Source organism: Coregonus lavaretus (assembly GCF_964263955.1).
Source record: "Coregonus lavaretus genome assembly, contig: HAP1_SCAFFOLD_592, whole genome shotgun sequence".
Lineage (NCBI taxonomy): Eukaryota > Metazoa > Chordata > Actinopteri > Salmoniformes > Salmonidae > Coregonus > Coregonus lavaretus.
In genome coordinates this window covers 54,531-69,960 of record NW_028162326.1, presented here as the reverse complement: position 1 = coordinate 69,960, position 15,430 = coordinate 54,531, and the positions used below count along the sequence as shown (strand labels likewise).

The 15,430-nt window shown below is 45.4% G+C and overlaps 2 protein-coding genes and 1 long non-coding RNA gene across 3 annotated transcripts; all 3 read right to left on the bottom strand.

The window, feature by feature from the left end:
• Positions 1-5,270: 5,270 nt before the first annotated feature.
• On the bottom strand, positions 5,271-6,271 carry LOC311119363. Its single transcript, XR_014611934.1, has 3 exons — positions 6,103-6,271; positions 5,943-5,989; positions 5,271-5,792 (listed from the first exon to the last, which is right to left on the bottom strand). It is a non-coding gene; the product is annotated as an uncharacterized lncRNA (long non-coding RNA).
• An 82-nt stretch (positions 6,272-6,353) lies between these two features.
• On the bottom strand, positions 6,354-7,665 carry LOC311119354 (ribonuclease inhibitor-like; the record flags this gene model as incomplete). The annotated part of the gene is made up of 4 exons (XM_084194073.1): positions 6,354-6,528; positions 6,716-6,877; positions 6,958-7,131; positions 7,466-7,665. 4 exons carry the CDS (start codon positions 7,663-7,665, stop codon positions 6,354-6,356), a joined length of 711 nt encoding a protein of 236 aa, XP_084050199.1.
• A 358-nt stretch (positions 7,666-8,023) lies between these two features.
• On the bottom strand, positions 8,024-9,778 carry LOC311119353 (protein NLRC3-like; the record flags this gene model as incomplete). Its single annotated transcript, XM_084194072.1, has 1 exon — positions 8,024-9,778. The coding sequence occupies one exon, from the start codon at positions 9,776-9,778 to the stop codon at positions 8,024-8,026; it is 1,755 nt and encodes a 584-aa protein (XP_084050198.1).
• Between the last annotated feature and the right edge of the window lie 5,652 nt (positions 9,779-15,430).

Below are 15,430 nucleotides of genomic sequence, written 5' to 3'. Positions count from 1 at the left end.
CACTGGGGCCAAGCTTCCTGCCATCCAGGACCTTTATACCAGGCGATGTCAGAGGAAGGCCCTAAAAATTGTCAAAGACTTCAGCCACCCTAGTCATAGACTGCTCTCTCTGCTACCGCATGGCAAGCGGTACCGGAGTGCCAAGTCTAGGTCCAAAAGGCTTCTTAATAGCTTCTACCCCTAGCCATAAGACTCCTGAACAGCTAATCAAATGGCTACCTGAACTATTTGCATTGTCCCCCTCTTTTACGCTGCTGCTACTCTCTGTTTATTATCTATGCATAGTCACTTTAATGTACATATTACCTCAATTACCTCGACTAACCTGTGCCAACACATTGACTCAGTACAGGTATCCCTTGTATTTAGCCTCGCTCCTGTTATTTTACTGCTGCTCTTTCATTATTTTATTTATTATTATTTTTTACTTAACACTTATTTTTTGTTAAAACTGCGTTGTTGGTTAAGGGCTTGTAAGTAAGCATTTCACTGTAATGTCTACACCTGTTGTATTCCGCGCATGTGACAAATACAATTTGATTTTATTTTATTTTGTTGATATCTAGGCATAGTGTAAATTGTATTGATTGATTCTGTAATTTCTTTCATATAGCCACCTTTAAATTGCCTATTGTCTTCAACTTTGAAGAGATGTATTAACCAACACATTTGAATACTGTATTGCATGTTTTATGTATTTTTCTTTCAATGCCAATAAACCATCATAAAATACGTTTTTTTTCCCGTGACATCGCGTAAAAATGTTATAGGATGTGTATTTATTAGGGAGAAATAGGATTTGCCCGGGGCAAATGATACAACAGGACAAATAAATGTGCTCAGAAATTACGCACTCTGTCCGCAGTAAGGAACTCGTCACCATAGAAATCGAATCTAGATTATAATTCTATACGCGTCACAATGCCCAATAACATACATTCTAATTCCTAATTCTGTGTGTATCACTCAGAGGTTAAGTTATTCACAATCACAACCAACCTACAGTATATCTATAGCAAACGCGCATTCTTCATTCAAGTCAATCAATATTTTTTATTGTTCTCAGTAAGGTAAGTAGGTCTTCCCATAATGAGAATAACCGATATTGCACGCTTTCGACATTTGAGAAAAATAACGTTACTTGGATCATATCGAATCTATTAGATATACAACCAATTTATCGACAATCTAAGATGACTTGCTTCCTCATCATAATTAAGATCTCATTAATCTCATCTGCATTTTCATTGTTTATATTGCATGGTCTTGTTCTATGTAAGGTATAATGTATATTCTTCCCATTTAGATAACTTTTTCCAGCATGAATTAATAAAAGATAGATGTACTGCTGTAGACATATGGTGTTGGGTACTGTGCTCAGTAACCCTCGCTCTTTCTGCAGGGTTTTGGCCAACAACAATTAATAATCAATAAGGCCTCATCACTCTCCATGTAGGAGCAGTAAGTTTTTGCCATGAACCAATTCATATCACTCTCTGATTGCCACATTCTAACTGGTTTAGTCACTAATTGAAGACTCTATTGCAGAAAATGCTCAAGAGGCAATTCTGTATGCTGAAAGCCCAGGGAAGGCTCCCACTGGACCTACCTCTGAGACCAATGAAGGACTGGCTCCTGGCAGGGAAAAGAGTCTTCCTGGAGTAAGTGCAGTGTTCTCAGACTATTTTTAAATACGAAGTACGAAACTTTATACTTCATTTAGGTAACTTGAGTTTATCACATCAGTACACAAGGCCAAATAATAACCTGAATGTATCAAAATATATTAGATGATAGCAATAGTTTGATAGATAGTGTAGACAGACACAGTCTGATACATTTCCATATTCACATGAAGGCGTGAGGCAGAGACATGGAAGAGATGGAGGAAGGTCTCTGTAGCTGAATTGGTGAGGACTATGTAGAGCAAACAGTACACCCACTGTAAAGCACTTCAAATATCAGCAAGCTCATTTTTGTACCCAGAGAAAAACAATAGCTATCAGTTCAAATTCATAATTTTCCCCATCATTTCAATGATGGACCAGTGTCCAGTCTCACCTGGTACATCAACAGTCTTTTAATGACATATTATGTTGTTACATAGACTTGGGATGCAAAGAGGGGCCTGGAATTACAGGAAACAGAGACAGAGAGAGTTATCCTGCTCAGTGGCCAGAGAGTTCAGGATGAATTAAGGATACCAAATGTCATCGTGGACACTGCTACCGACGGAGACATCCAGCTTCTGAAAGAGGAGCGTTTGAAGTTAATCCGAAAATTCTATGATATGATTGCAGAACTACCAAAGGTAAGGAACAAGAAGCCTGTTTCGTAAGTGTCTTTCCAAGTTGGGTGAATCAGAGTTGTCTCAAACTGGACAATATTACAAATGAGCTTCTATACATTTTGACTTTAGATGTCTGTGGTATGTTTTGTGAAAAAGGACAGATATTGTTTTGTTCTTACTCTTTCATTGCTCTGCATTGTCTATTTAGTCCTATTTCGGATCCACTGAGAGCCTTCCTGAGATGTGTGGCAGAGGTCCTGAGGTGTGTAGTAGAGTGCCTGAGGTGTGCAGCAGAGGTCCTGAGGTGAGAAGCGGAGGTCCTGAGGTGAGGTGCAGAGGTCCTGAGGTGTGCAGCATAAGTTCACAGGTGTGCAGCACAGGTCCTGAGGTGTGCAGTGGAGTGCCTGAGGTGTCAAATGCAGTGGGAGAGGTGTCAAGTGACACAAAGAAGACAGAGGCTACTGGAGCCCTTCGGAACACTGGAAATGGCCTGAGAAAGGTGGTGCAGCTATCCACTGAGAGCCGTCCTGAGGTGTGCAGCAGTCCTGAGGTGTGCATCAGAGTGCCTGAGGTGTTCAGTGGAGGTCCCGAGGTATGCAGTGGAGTGCCTGACATGTGCAGTGGAGTGCCTGAAGTGTTCAATGGAGGTCCTGAGGTGTTCAGGGGAAGTCCTGAGGTGTTCAGTGAGGTGCCTGAGGCACCAAACGCAGTGGAAGAGGTGTCCAGTGACAAAAAGAAGACAGCGGCTGCTGAAAACCTTCTGGACACTGAAAATGTCCTTAGCAATGTTGTGAACCCCAAAGGGTGGCTGAAGGAGGGCTGGGAAGATCAGCTGCACCAAGACTTCACTAATATGATTGCAAATCTCCCAAAGGTAATGAACAAGAAGCCTGTTTTGTAAATGAAAGGTCTAGCATCTTTGAAAGTTGGGTGTATCAGGGTTGTCTCAATCTGGACAATATTATAAATTAGCTACTATAATCTTAGACTTTGGATGTCTGTGGTATGTTTTTTGAAAAACGACAGATGTGTTGTTCTTGCTCTTTCATTACGCTGCATTGTCTGTTTAGTCCTATTTCGGATCCACCGAGAGCCTTCCTGAGGTGTGCAGCAGAGGTCCTGAGGCCTCAAATGCAGTGGAAGAGGTGTGCAGTGACACAAAGAAGACAGAGTCTACTGGAAACCATCTGAAAACGGGAAATGGCCTAAGCAAGGTGTTGAAGCTATCCACTGAGAACCGTCCTGAGGTGTACAGCAGTCCTGAGGTGTGCATCGGAGTGCCTGAAGTGTTCAATGGAGGTCCTGTGGTGTGCAGGGGAAGTCCTGAGGTGTTCAGTGAGGTGCCTGAGGCACCAAACGCAGTGGAAGAAGTGTCCAGTGACAAAAAGAAGACAGCGGCTGCTGAAAACCTTCTGAACACTGGAAATGGCCTCAGCAAGGTGATGCAGCTATCTACTGAGAGCTGTCCTGAGGTGAGCAGCGGAGTGACCGAGGCGTTGAACTCAGTGGCAAAGGTGTCCAGCGAAACAAAGAAGCGGAAGAAAAATGGCGTTCTGCGATTCTTCCGACGTGTGTTGACGTTCTTCACATGCACCATCAGCCTCCCCAAAGAGGAGTGACTCAAGCACAAACACACACACACACAACTCTGGGCCACACTCTGCATCTGAATTTCTCCACCATCTCCACCTTTCCTTTGAACTGCCTAGTTTTAATAATAAAAATAAAGGGGATCTGAACCCCAACAAAAAAACTGGTTTCATTAGTGTTTTTCATATAACTTGAAATTCATAATGCTTGAAATAACATTTTTATTAATTAATTATCCAGACTATTAAGCTGTTTGAGAAGTACTTATTAAGTACTTATTAATCACAGTATTACTGCATTATACACTAGTAAATATGTACGAAATCATTTGAGACACTTTGCATATTAATGTAAGTTTGTGGTTGAATGGCTCTACTGTGGGATATGTTCCTGATCAAAACCAAATCAAACTTTATTTTCAGAGCACATTTCTTACAGATTATGCATTTCAAAGTGCTTAGCAAATAAAATAAAAGGTTAGAAAGACACAAATAGGTTTTATAAATGAGACAAATTAAAATAGTAAAACAATAACAGTGGACATGAGAGACTAATGCATTAAAATAAATGAAAATAAATAAGATATATACAATAGATAGTATGACTAAGCAGAAGCATGGCTAAAAAGGTATGTCTTAAGCTCTTCAAACTGTCTACAGTTTCTGAGGCCCTCAGATCCTCCGGCAGGCTGTTCCAAAGGCCAGGACCATAGTGGCTGAAGGCAGCCTCACCAAACATTTTGGTTCTCACCTTTGGAACAACTAAAAGAGGATCTGAGTGACCGACCGGGCACATACAGTATCTTAAAAGCATGTCAGACATGTATTCAGGTGCAGGGCCACGTAGTACTTTAAAAATCCCATACAGCTATTTTAAAATAAATTATAAAACTACAGGCAACATTTACATTTACATCTACGTCATTTAGCAGACACTCTTATCCAGAGCGATTTACAAATTGGTGCATTCAACTTGGGATAGCAAGTGGGACAACCACTTTTTATTTTTATTTTTATGGGGTGGGTGGGGGGGGGGGGGGGGGTAGAAGGATTACTTTTATACTATTCCAGGTTGTTATGATGAGTTTCTCAGGTATCAAAGAATCAAGGATGCAAGGATATTCTTAGACATTCTGTGGAGATTTCATACCAAGCATTTATAGAATCACGAGCTTGTGGGTTCATCTAACAAACGGACATGGCTTTGCCCTTCGTCAGTTGAACTAACTAGACAAAGAAGACCCTATATCTTATATAGCCTTTTGGTTCTCATTCCTTTCACATACATTTGGCAAGTCTCCATGGGCACTCCCTGTCTTTGATGTTCATCACTTTTTACCCCAAGTCAGTATACTAAACATCACTCATGCTATCCTAAACATCACTAATCTACCTTGACATAATGGAATGAAGACTTTATGGCCCCAAACCACTCATCTCTTAACTCTTCCTCTGTCCTCACAACACTATGGCATGACATCATTATACCATAAAGGTCATACATATTACCACGAGGTCATACATATTGTAGATACTATTGTTTTCGTTGATAATAACCCCAATATCAAACCATCCTGTGGCCTCCACCTGCCAGTAGAAACGTCCAGTAGATAAACCCTTGGTACAATGCACAGACAGGGATCTTGTACAAATTGATGGATCAATCCATTTATTTGATTCTTCCCCTCTGGTAGCTTCGTTTCCTATGCTAACACCGTCCCCACTGTTAGCATTGTTAGCTTCGTTTCCTATGCTAGCACCATCCCCACTGTTAGCATTGTTAGCTTCGTTTCCTATGCTAGCACTACTTTGACTGTTAGCATTGTCCTCTCTCCACAACACTGTCCTCCTATCCTCAGACAGCCTCAGGTCAATGTGTGCAGAATCTGGGTCCAGGGTGAGCTCACTGGAATCTGTAGAAAACACACATGCACAATGAGGAGCCAGGGAAATAAGAAAGTTAAATGTTTTTCTGTTTAGCTGACGGTACTTTCTCATTGTTTTAAAGGAAATGTCAAACTGAAGAAACCCTGTATATCATATTACACATCAGTCAGACTCACATTTCCTCAGGCCTGGTTTGATCCTGCACTCTCCACACAAGTCCACACTGTATTGTTTTAATAGAAATAGTTCATGTCAAGAAATAATCATAATATGCAGAGGAATATTAAAGGAATATTAAAGTAACTAAATAGTGTACACATAACATATTACACTAACTTGAGTTTATCCAGTCTACAGTGTGGATCCTCCAGTCTAGCAGAGAGCAGCTTCACTCCAGAGTCTCCTGGGTGATTGTAGCTCAGGTCCAGTTCTCTCAGGTGGGAGGGGTTTGACCTCAGAGCTGAATCCAGAGAAGCACAGCCTTCCTCTGTGACCAGACAACCAGACAGCCTGCAGAGAACAGTTGGAATGAGTTAGGGTGCCATACTCAATTCAAAAGGGTTTGCTTACATCAATATGTGAGCCTCTCACCCCAAGACCTGCAAGGCACAGCGAGGGTCCCCCAGGGCAGCAGAGAGTCGCTCCACTCCTGAATCCCCCAAGTCGTTGTCTCTCAGGTCCAGCTCTATCAGGGTTGAGTTTGAACACAGGACAGAGGACAGGGACTCACAGGATAACTCTGATAGATTACACTGCCTCAGTCTAAGAGATGAATGAGAGAGATAGCGGGAGAAACAGAGAGAGAGAGAGAGATTGAAATTTGAATTTGGTTTTATCCAAATACCTATGCACAGAAATACAGAATGTTAAATAAAACTGTATGTATGTATGTATACCACACTTTACTTTTTTTTTTTTTTTTTTTTTTTACAGCATCATCATTTCTCACCCCAGTTTCTGTATCTGACAGTGTGGATCCTCCAGTCCAGCAGAGAGCAGCTTCAGTCCCATGTCGCCCAGGGTGTTGCAGCTCAGATGCAGTTCCTCCAACTGGGAGGCTGCTAGAGCAGGGGACAAACTTCCACAGGAAGTGACCTCACAACGGACAAGTCTGGCGTGAGAGAATATGGAATTAAAAGGGGCTGTATGGATTGACACGATTCGAAACACTTGTTGTCGTAAATATCGCACCTCAGTATCTTCAGTTCACAGTGTGGACTCATAAGCCCAGTGGAGATCCCCTCCACCCCGGTGTCTGTCAGTTTGTTGTCGCTGAGGTCCAGCTCTCTCAGATGGCTGTTCTCTGACGCCAGAGCTGAAGCCACAATTTCACCGCAGCTCTCGTCGAGCCAACACCCAGGAAACCTATGGATTACAACAAAGTGGATCATCCTTCTACACTTTGTGGACTTACATGCTTTAGTCTCTTACGGAGTGTAATCGTAGTAAACAAGTTTACAGAAGAGTCTTTTAAATTGACTTCAAACAGCTAAACACTTGGCTGACTTCCCCTGTTCCGTCCCCTAACATCCCTTAGGTGCCGTTGTTGCATTGCTAGTTGCCAGCAGAAGAAGAAGCTGTAGATCCATCTATCCATTCATGTCACAAACGGCTTCCGTTTCTATTTTTCTTCCACTTTACTAAGAAGCTTTTTCTTGGTTTGCTCTTTTTTTTGTTTTGTTTACTAATAATTGCTCACCTTAGTGTGTGCAGCTGACTGTAAGATTGATTCAGTGCAGCAGTTAGCACCTCCAGCTCAGTTGTTGAAAACCCTTGGATATGACTGATGTCTAGTGACTCTAGTCTGTTGTTGGGACTTGCCAGCGCGTCTATGAAGGGCTTCTGGTTCTCCATCTGGCTGTAGATTATGCTGAGTTCTCTCAGGTGTGAGCCAGGCATTTGGATAGCTGATGCCAAAATTTCAGCGCAGTCGTCTGTGAAATAGCAGGCTACTAGCCTTAAGAGGGGAAAACAAAGGGCTTATAAAGGACATAAAAAATAGTGTAAATTATACTAATAGTCGTAAGTGACTACGGGAATCTACCAATCTTAGGAAAGTAAATGGAGGCAGGTAGCTTAGTGGGTAAGAGCGTTGTGCCAGTAACCGAAATGTCGCTGGTTCTATTCCCCGAGCCGACTAGGTAAAAAATCTATCTGTACCCTTAAGCAAGGCACTTAACCCTAATTGCTCCTGTAAGTCGCTCTGGATAAGAGCGTCTGCTAAATGACGTAAATGTAAATTCACTATCATCTGAACTTACATAGCCTTCCTGCAGTATCTAACTATTGGGAGGAGTCTGCTACGGCCCTGACTTGACGTGTTGTATTTTCTCGTGTCAAATTCATCCAGCACCTCCTCTGACATCAACAGCATGTACGCCAGCGCCGAGCACTGAGCAGGTGTCAGCTCAATCTTGGAGAGACTTTGGGAGGTCAGGAACTTTAGAATTTCATTCACCAGGGAGTTGTCCTTCAGCTCAATCAAACAGTAGAGGAGATTGATACACCTCTCTGAGGAAACAAACCATTCAGTCGATAACTTGACCTTGATGTATTGGATGGTATTCTGGATACTCTCTTTGTCTCCCTCTGTCTGGAGCTGTAGGCATTTCAAGAGGATCTGATTGGACTCAAGTGAGATGCCCAGAAGGAAGCGGAGGAAGAGGTCCAGGTGGCCGTTCTTGTTGTGGAACGCTTTATCCACTGCACACCTGTGTAAGTCATGCAATGTATCCAGCTTTCCGAAATATAGTGAAACCCATGGTGAAATCCATGGCAAACCATTGGTATGACAATGGGAAACATAGAGTGCTGCGAAGAACTCCTGAATGCTGAGATGCACAAAGCTATACAACTTCACTCTAAACATTGGGTCCTCCTCTCTGAAGATATCTGTGCACATCCCTGAGCCCAAAAAGGCTTCATTGATATCAATATCACACTCTCTCAAATCTTCTTCAGAAAACACCAGATTGCTCTTTAACAGGTTATGGGAGGCTAGTTTTCCAAGTTTCAAAAAAATCTGTACGTCAGACTCTGACAGTTTCCGAAGGTCTGTTTCATTTTTCCCATGCTTCTTGTTCTCCAGGTTTGTCAGAGTGAGTAGGAAACAAATGTACATCTCAGTCAGAGTTTTAGGGAATTCTTCAGAACAGGATCCTCTCAACATGTTCCCAAGAACCATGGCAGTAATCCAACAGAAGACCGGAATGTGGCACATGATGAAGAGACTCCTCGATGTCTTTATGTGTGAGATGATTTTGCTGGACAGGTTCTCATCATCACTGAATCTCTTCTTGAAGTATTTTTCTTTCAGTGGGTCGTTGAATCCCCGAACTTCTGTTACACGGTCAAAACAGTCGGAGGGTATCTTATCAACTGCTGCTGGTCGGGAGGTTATCCAGAGGAGAGCAGAAGGAAGCAGATTCCCCTTGATGAGGTTTGTCAGCAGCACATCCACTGATGTTGTCTTGGTTACATTAGACAACCTCTTGTTGTTATGGAAATCCAGTGGAAGTTGGCTTTCATCCAGACCATCCAAGATGAACACGACTTTGCAGTCGACCACCTTCTTTGTGTCTTCCATATCTGAAAGTTCAGGGTGGAAGTCACTCAGCAGCTCCAACAGACTGTACTGGTCGTCTTTGTTTCGATTCAAATCCCTGAATGGAAGGGTGAAGACGAAATCTACATCCTGATTGGCTCGTCCTTCTGCCCAGTCAAGGATGAACTTCTGCACCGAGACTGATTTTCCGATGCCAGCGATACCCTTCGTCAGCAGAGTTCTGACGGATGCCTCTTGTTGGAATATGGATTTGAAGACGTCATTGCAGTTGATTGCATGGTCTTGAAATGCTTTGGTCCGAGCCGTATCGTCCATCTTCCAAACCTCGTGCTCTTTGTTCTCCCCTTCACTCTCTGTGATGTAGAGCTCTGGGTAGATCTTGTTGAGCAACGTTGGATCTCCACGTTTTGCAATGCCCTCAAAGATGTTCCCAGACTTCTTCCTCATTGAGGTTGTTTTTCACTCCTCGCAGGCCTACTTGTAATTACTTCTAATCAGGAGAACAGTAGAGATATTGAGTAGTTTGTTAGTCCGAGTTTGCCGTTCTAGTGTCTGTAATATGTTACTTTTCACACAAAGTTAGTTTCCTATAGTTCTAATCAGAGTTTGATTATTTGTTACATTTTATTTTTTTTCTCCATTTGGTCTGGTCGTGTTCACATTGCCAAATGTCAAACGAATGAAATTGCCTAAACGAAACCATGTGTTCTTCATGCAGGTTGACTCATCATGGGTTGTTTGGTACAGTACTTAACCTACACCCAATGTAGACGGTGCTAAATAGCCTAATAATGAGAAGATTTGCAAGGTCAATTCATGATGTTTGCATATTCACTTTAAATAGGATAAAGTTTACGTCACTGCTGTGTTTTAAATGGCGCAAAACGCAGACGAAAATTCAACTATAATGGGGATTCACATTCTGTCTTATTTTAGTAGAGCTGTATCTGTTCATCTCAAATAAGTACAGAGGTTTGGTTCACTGAAAATCATTTTTGAGAATGTGCACATTTCTGTGTGACTCACCAGTAGCTGGATGACTTGTCTCTGGAGAGAGACAGGAAACAGTCAAGCTCTTAATAAAAAATAAAAAAATACCCTCTATTATCTTCGTAAATATCTTTATGATCTTCGGTCGTAAAATAATAAACGGAGAAATAAAGTTTCTCACCAGCGCCATGTGAACTCATAGTGATATTAATGTTAACTGGATCCCTCACCATTGCAGCCAACAAGCTGGGGTGCATCGACATTAGAACATGAAGAGTTGGGTTGACAACATTAATGGAGGCTCAAATAATTGAAAGTTTTCCTTGTCTGATGAAAGTGTTCTTTGTCTCTGATTAAATGTTCACTTCCCTCATGACCTCATTTGTAGGCAGGTTTTAATGTCTATGCTTTCTTGCAACACCTGCCAATTGTCACGATCGTCTAAGGAAGCGGACCAAGGCGCAGCGTGTTTAGCGAACATGTTGACTTTATTAAATTAAAGCAACCACGAAAACAACAAAACAAATGACGATAGTGAAGTCCACAGTGACAATGACTGAACATGGAACAAAAACCCACAACCCTAAGGTGAACACTGACAGTTTAAATATGGCTCCCAATCAGAGATAACGAGCCGACAGCTGACACTCGTTACCTCCGATTGGGAGTCACATGACGAGACAAGACACTACGACCAAAACCAAACACAACAAATGAACACACCCTATACCCAACACAACCAAATGAATACACCCTGGCTCAAACAACACAGTCCCGGAGCCAGAGCGTGACAGTACCCCCCCCTAAAGGCGCGGACTCCGACCGCGCCTACACACCAAAATAGGGGAGGGCTGGGTGGGTGTTGCTCCTCGGAGGCGGCTCCGGCTCCGGGCTTGACCACCACCCCACTTCACTCCCCCCGTAGTGCCCCCGGTCCGATCTGACCCAGCTTGCTGGATCAGGACCTCCGACGCGCACCCCTGGCTTGGTGCGAGTAGCAGGAATGGGCTGGATCCAGCTGACGGCTCGCACCCTTGGCTTGGTGCGAGTAGCAGGGACGAGCTGAACCAGGCTGATGACATTGCACCCTTGGCTTGGTGCGAGTAGCAGGAACGGACTGGACCAGGCCGACGACTCGCACCCCTGGCTTGGTGCGAGTAGCAGGAATGGGCTGGATCCAGCTGACGGCTCGCACCCTTGGCTTGGTGCGAGTGGCAGGAACAGGCCGGATCGGGCTGGCGACGCGCACCGTACACTTGGTGCGGGTGGCAGGAACAGGCCGGACCGGGCTGGCGACGCGCACCGTAGGTTTAGTGCGAATGGCAGGAACAGGCCGGGTCGGGCTGGCGACGCGCACCGTAGGTTTGGTGCGAATGGCAGGAACAGGCCGGGTCGGGCTGGCGACGCGCACCGTACACTTGGTGCGGGTGGCAGGAACAGGCCGGACCGGGCTGGCGACGCGCACCTTAGGTTTAGTGCGAATGGCAGGAACAGGCCGGGTCGGGCTGGCGACGCGCACCGTAGGTTTGGTGCGAATGGCAGGAACAGGCCGGGTCGGGCTGGCGACGCGCACCGTACACTTGGTGCCGGTGGCAGGAACAGGCCGGACCGGGCTGGCGACGCGCACCGTAGGTTTAGTGCGAATGGCAGGAACAGGCCGGGTCGGGCTGGCGACGCGCACCGTAGGTTTGGTGCGAATGGCAGGAACAGGCCGGGTCGGGCTGGCGACGCGCACCGTACACTTGGTGCGGGTGGCAGGAACAGGCCGGACCGGGCTGGCGACGCGCACCGTAGGTTTGGTGCGAGTGGCTGGAACAGGCCGGGTCGGGCTGGCGACGCGCACCGTACACTTGGTGCGGGTGGCAGGAACAGGCCGGGTCGGGCTGGCGACGCGCACCGTAGGTTTGGTGCGAATGGCAGGAACAGGCCTCACCGGACTGTGGAGACGGATAGGAGACCTGGAGCGAAGAGCGGCCACCACCCGTCCCGGCTGGATGCCTACCCTCACACACTCTGCGTGAGGCATCCGCACAGGACGTACAGGGCTGTGAACCCGTACCGACATGACAGCACGCGATACGGGAGCAGGATATCCGGGACCGCGGAGAGGCACTGGAGACCTCGAGCGTAGATCCGGCACACTCCGTCCTGGCTGCATTCCCCCCTTCGCACGACACGTGCGGGGTGCTTTCACAGGACGTACAGGACTGTGCCGGACCACTCGTGGCACAGTACGCTGCTCCGCATACCGCGGAACCTGCCCCGTCTCATGCTGCCATGCCTGAGTACGGGAAGTTGGTTCCGCTCTACCTCCAGGCCTCGCCAACCTGCCTTCTGCCTCCCAACACCCGGTGACCACCTCTCCAAAACGTCCTGTAGCAGCCGCCTGCTGCCCAGCCGCCCAAGCCATGTGCCCCCCCCCAAATTTTTTTTGGGGTTGCCTCTCTTCCATCCGACGATGGCCCTGCTGACGTCGTTGCTCCTCACTCGCCAGGGCCTTGATCCTTCCCCAAGGTCCCTTGCCCCCGAGCATGTCCTCCCAGGACCACGATTTGCCCACCTGGGCCATCGCCAGCCTCTCTATCTCCTTACCCGGCGCTTCCTCCCATGTCCAGTCTCCTTGCTCCTGGACACGCTGCTTGGTCCTTTTACGGTGGGTTTTTCTGTCACGATCGTCTAAGGAAGCGGACCAAGGCGCAGCGTGTTTAGCGAACATGTTGACTTTATTAAATTAAAGCAACCACGAAAACAACAAAACAAATGACGATAGTGAAGTCCACAGTGACAATGACTGAACATGGAACAAAAACCCACAACCCTAAGGTGAACACTGACAGTTTAAATATGGCTCCCAATCAGAGATAACGAGCCGACAGCTGACACTCGTTACCTCCGATTGGGAGTCACATGACGAGACAAGACACTACGACCAAAACCAAACACAACAAATGAACACACCCTATACCCAACACAACCAAATGAATACACCCTGGCTCAAACAACACAGTCCCGGAGCCAGAGCGTGACACCAATGCCAACTCATAAATTGTAGTGTCGCAATATCAAAGGTAAAATGAGATAATATAGCCTTGGCACCCCCTTTTAAGTTTAATAATTAATTTTGAGTTACTAAAGGCTTAGCAACACCAGTCAATATACAAGCCATAGACTGTTCACTCTGCTACCGTCCGGCAAACTGTAGCGGAGCATCGGCTCTATGAGCCTGTCCGACAGCTTCTACCCCCAAGCCAGAAGACTGATAAATAGCCAGAAGACTGCTAAATAGTTAATTAAATGGTTACCCACTGACCCTATCTTGCATTGACTCTATGCACACTCACTATATATACACACTACATACACTCTCACTAGACTATATATACACACTATATACACACTCACTAGACTATATATACACACTATATACACACTCACTAGACTATATACACACTATATACACACTCACTTGACTATATATACACACACTTGACTATATATACATACTATATATACACACTATATACACACTCACTAGACTATATATACACACTATATACAGTGGGGAAAAAAGTATTTAGTCAGCCACCAATTGTGCAAGTTCTCCCACTTAAAAAGATGAGAGAGGCCTGTAATTTTCATCATAGGTACACGTCAACTATGACAGACAAATGGAGAATTTTTTTCTCCAGAAAATCCCATTGTAGGATTTTTAATGAATTTATTTGCAAATTATGGTGGAAAATAAGTATTTGGTCAATAACAAACGTTTCTCAATACTTTGTTATATACATACTCACTAGACTATATATACACACTATATACACACTGACTAGACTATATACACACTATATACACACTCACTTGACTATATGCACACTATATACACACACACTTGACTATATATACACACTATATACACACTATATACACACTCACTAGACTATATATACACTCACTAGACTATATATACACACACTTGACTATATATACATACTATATATACACACTATATACACACTGACTGGACTATACTGTGTATGCAGACTATATACACACTCACTCACACACTACACTGACACTCACACAAAACCCACACACATTCACATAAACCAGAGGAGGATAGGGGAGGAGGAGGAGGATAGGGGAGGAGGAGGAGGATAGGGGAGGAGGAGGAGGAGGATAGGGGAATAGGAGGAGGAGGATAGGGGAATAGGAGGAGGAGGATAGGGGAATAGGAGGAGGAGGATAGGGGAGGAGGATAGGGGAGGAGGAGGAGGAGGAGGAGGGAAGGGGAGGAGGAAAGAGGAGGAGGAGGATAGGGGAGGAGGAGGATAGGGGAATAGGAGGAGGAGGATAGGGGAGGAAGAGGAGGATAGGGTAGGAGGAGGAGGAGGAAAACACTCCAGGCCATTCTTGAACGTCTTCAACTAGATGCTAGATAGAAAGTATAACGGAGCTTTATATTTTATATATATATTATATAGATTTTATATTTTCAAATAAATGCCCTTTTTTCCGTCCCTCAACTTGATTTTGATGAGACAAATCGAACAACTTTTACTTTTATCTGAGACAAAGTTTGCCCACCACTGCTCTAAAGTATCATCCACCCCTCCTCCCTCGCTCTTCCCTCTATCACTCTCCCTTTCTCCCCCTCCTCCCTCCCACACTCTTCCCTCTATCACTCTCCCTTTCTCCCCCTCCTCCCTCCCACACTCTTCCCTCTTTCACTCTCCCTTTCTCCCCCTCCCTCGCTCTTCCCTCTATCACTCTCCCTTTCTCCCCCTCCTCCCTCCCACGCTCTTCCCTCTATCACTCTCCCTTTCTCCCCCTCCTCCCTCCCACGCTCTTTCCTCTATCACTCTCCCTTTCTCCCCCTCCTCCCTCTATCTCTCTCCCTTTCTCCCCCTCCTCCCTCCCACGCTCTTTCCTCTATCACTCTCCCTTTCTCCCCCTCCTCCCACGCTCTTCCCTCTATCACTCTCCCTTTCTCCCCCTCCTCCCTCCCTCGCTCTTCCCTCTATCACTCTCCCTTTCTCCCCCTCCTCCCTCCCACGCTCTTTCCTCTATCACTCTCCCTTTCTCCCCCTCCTCCCTCGCTCTTCCCTC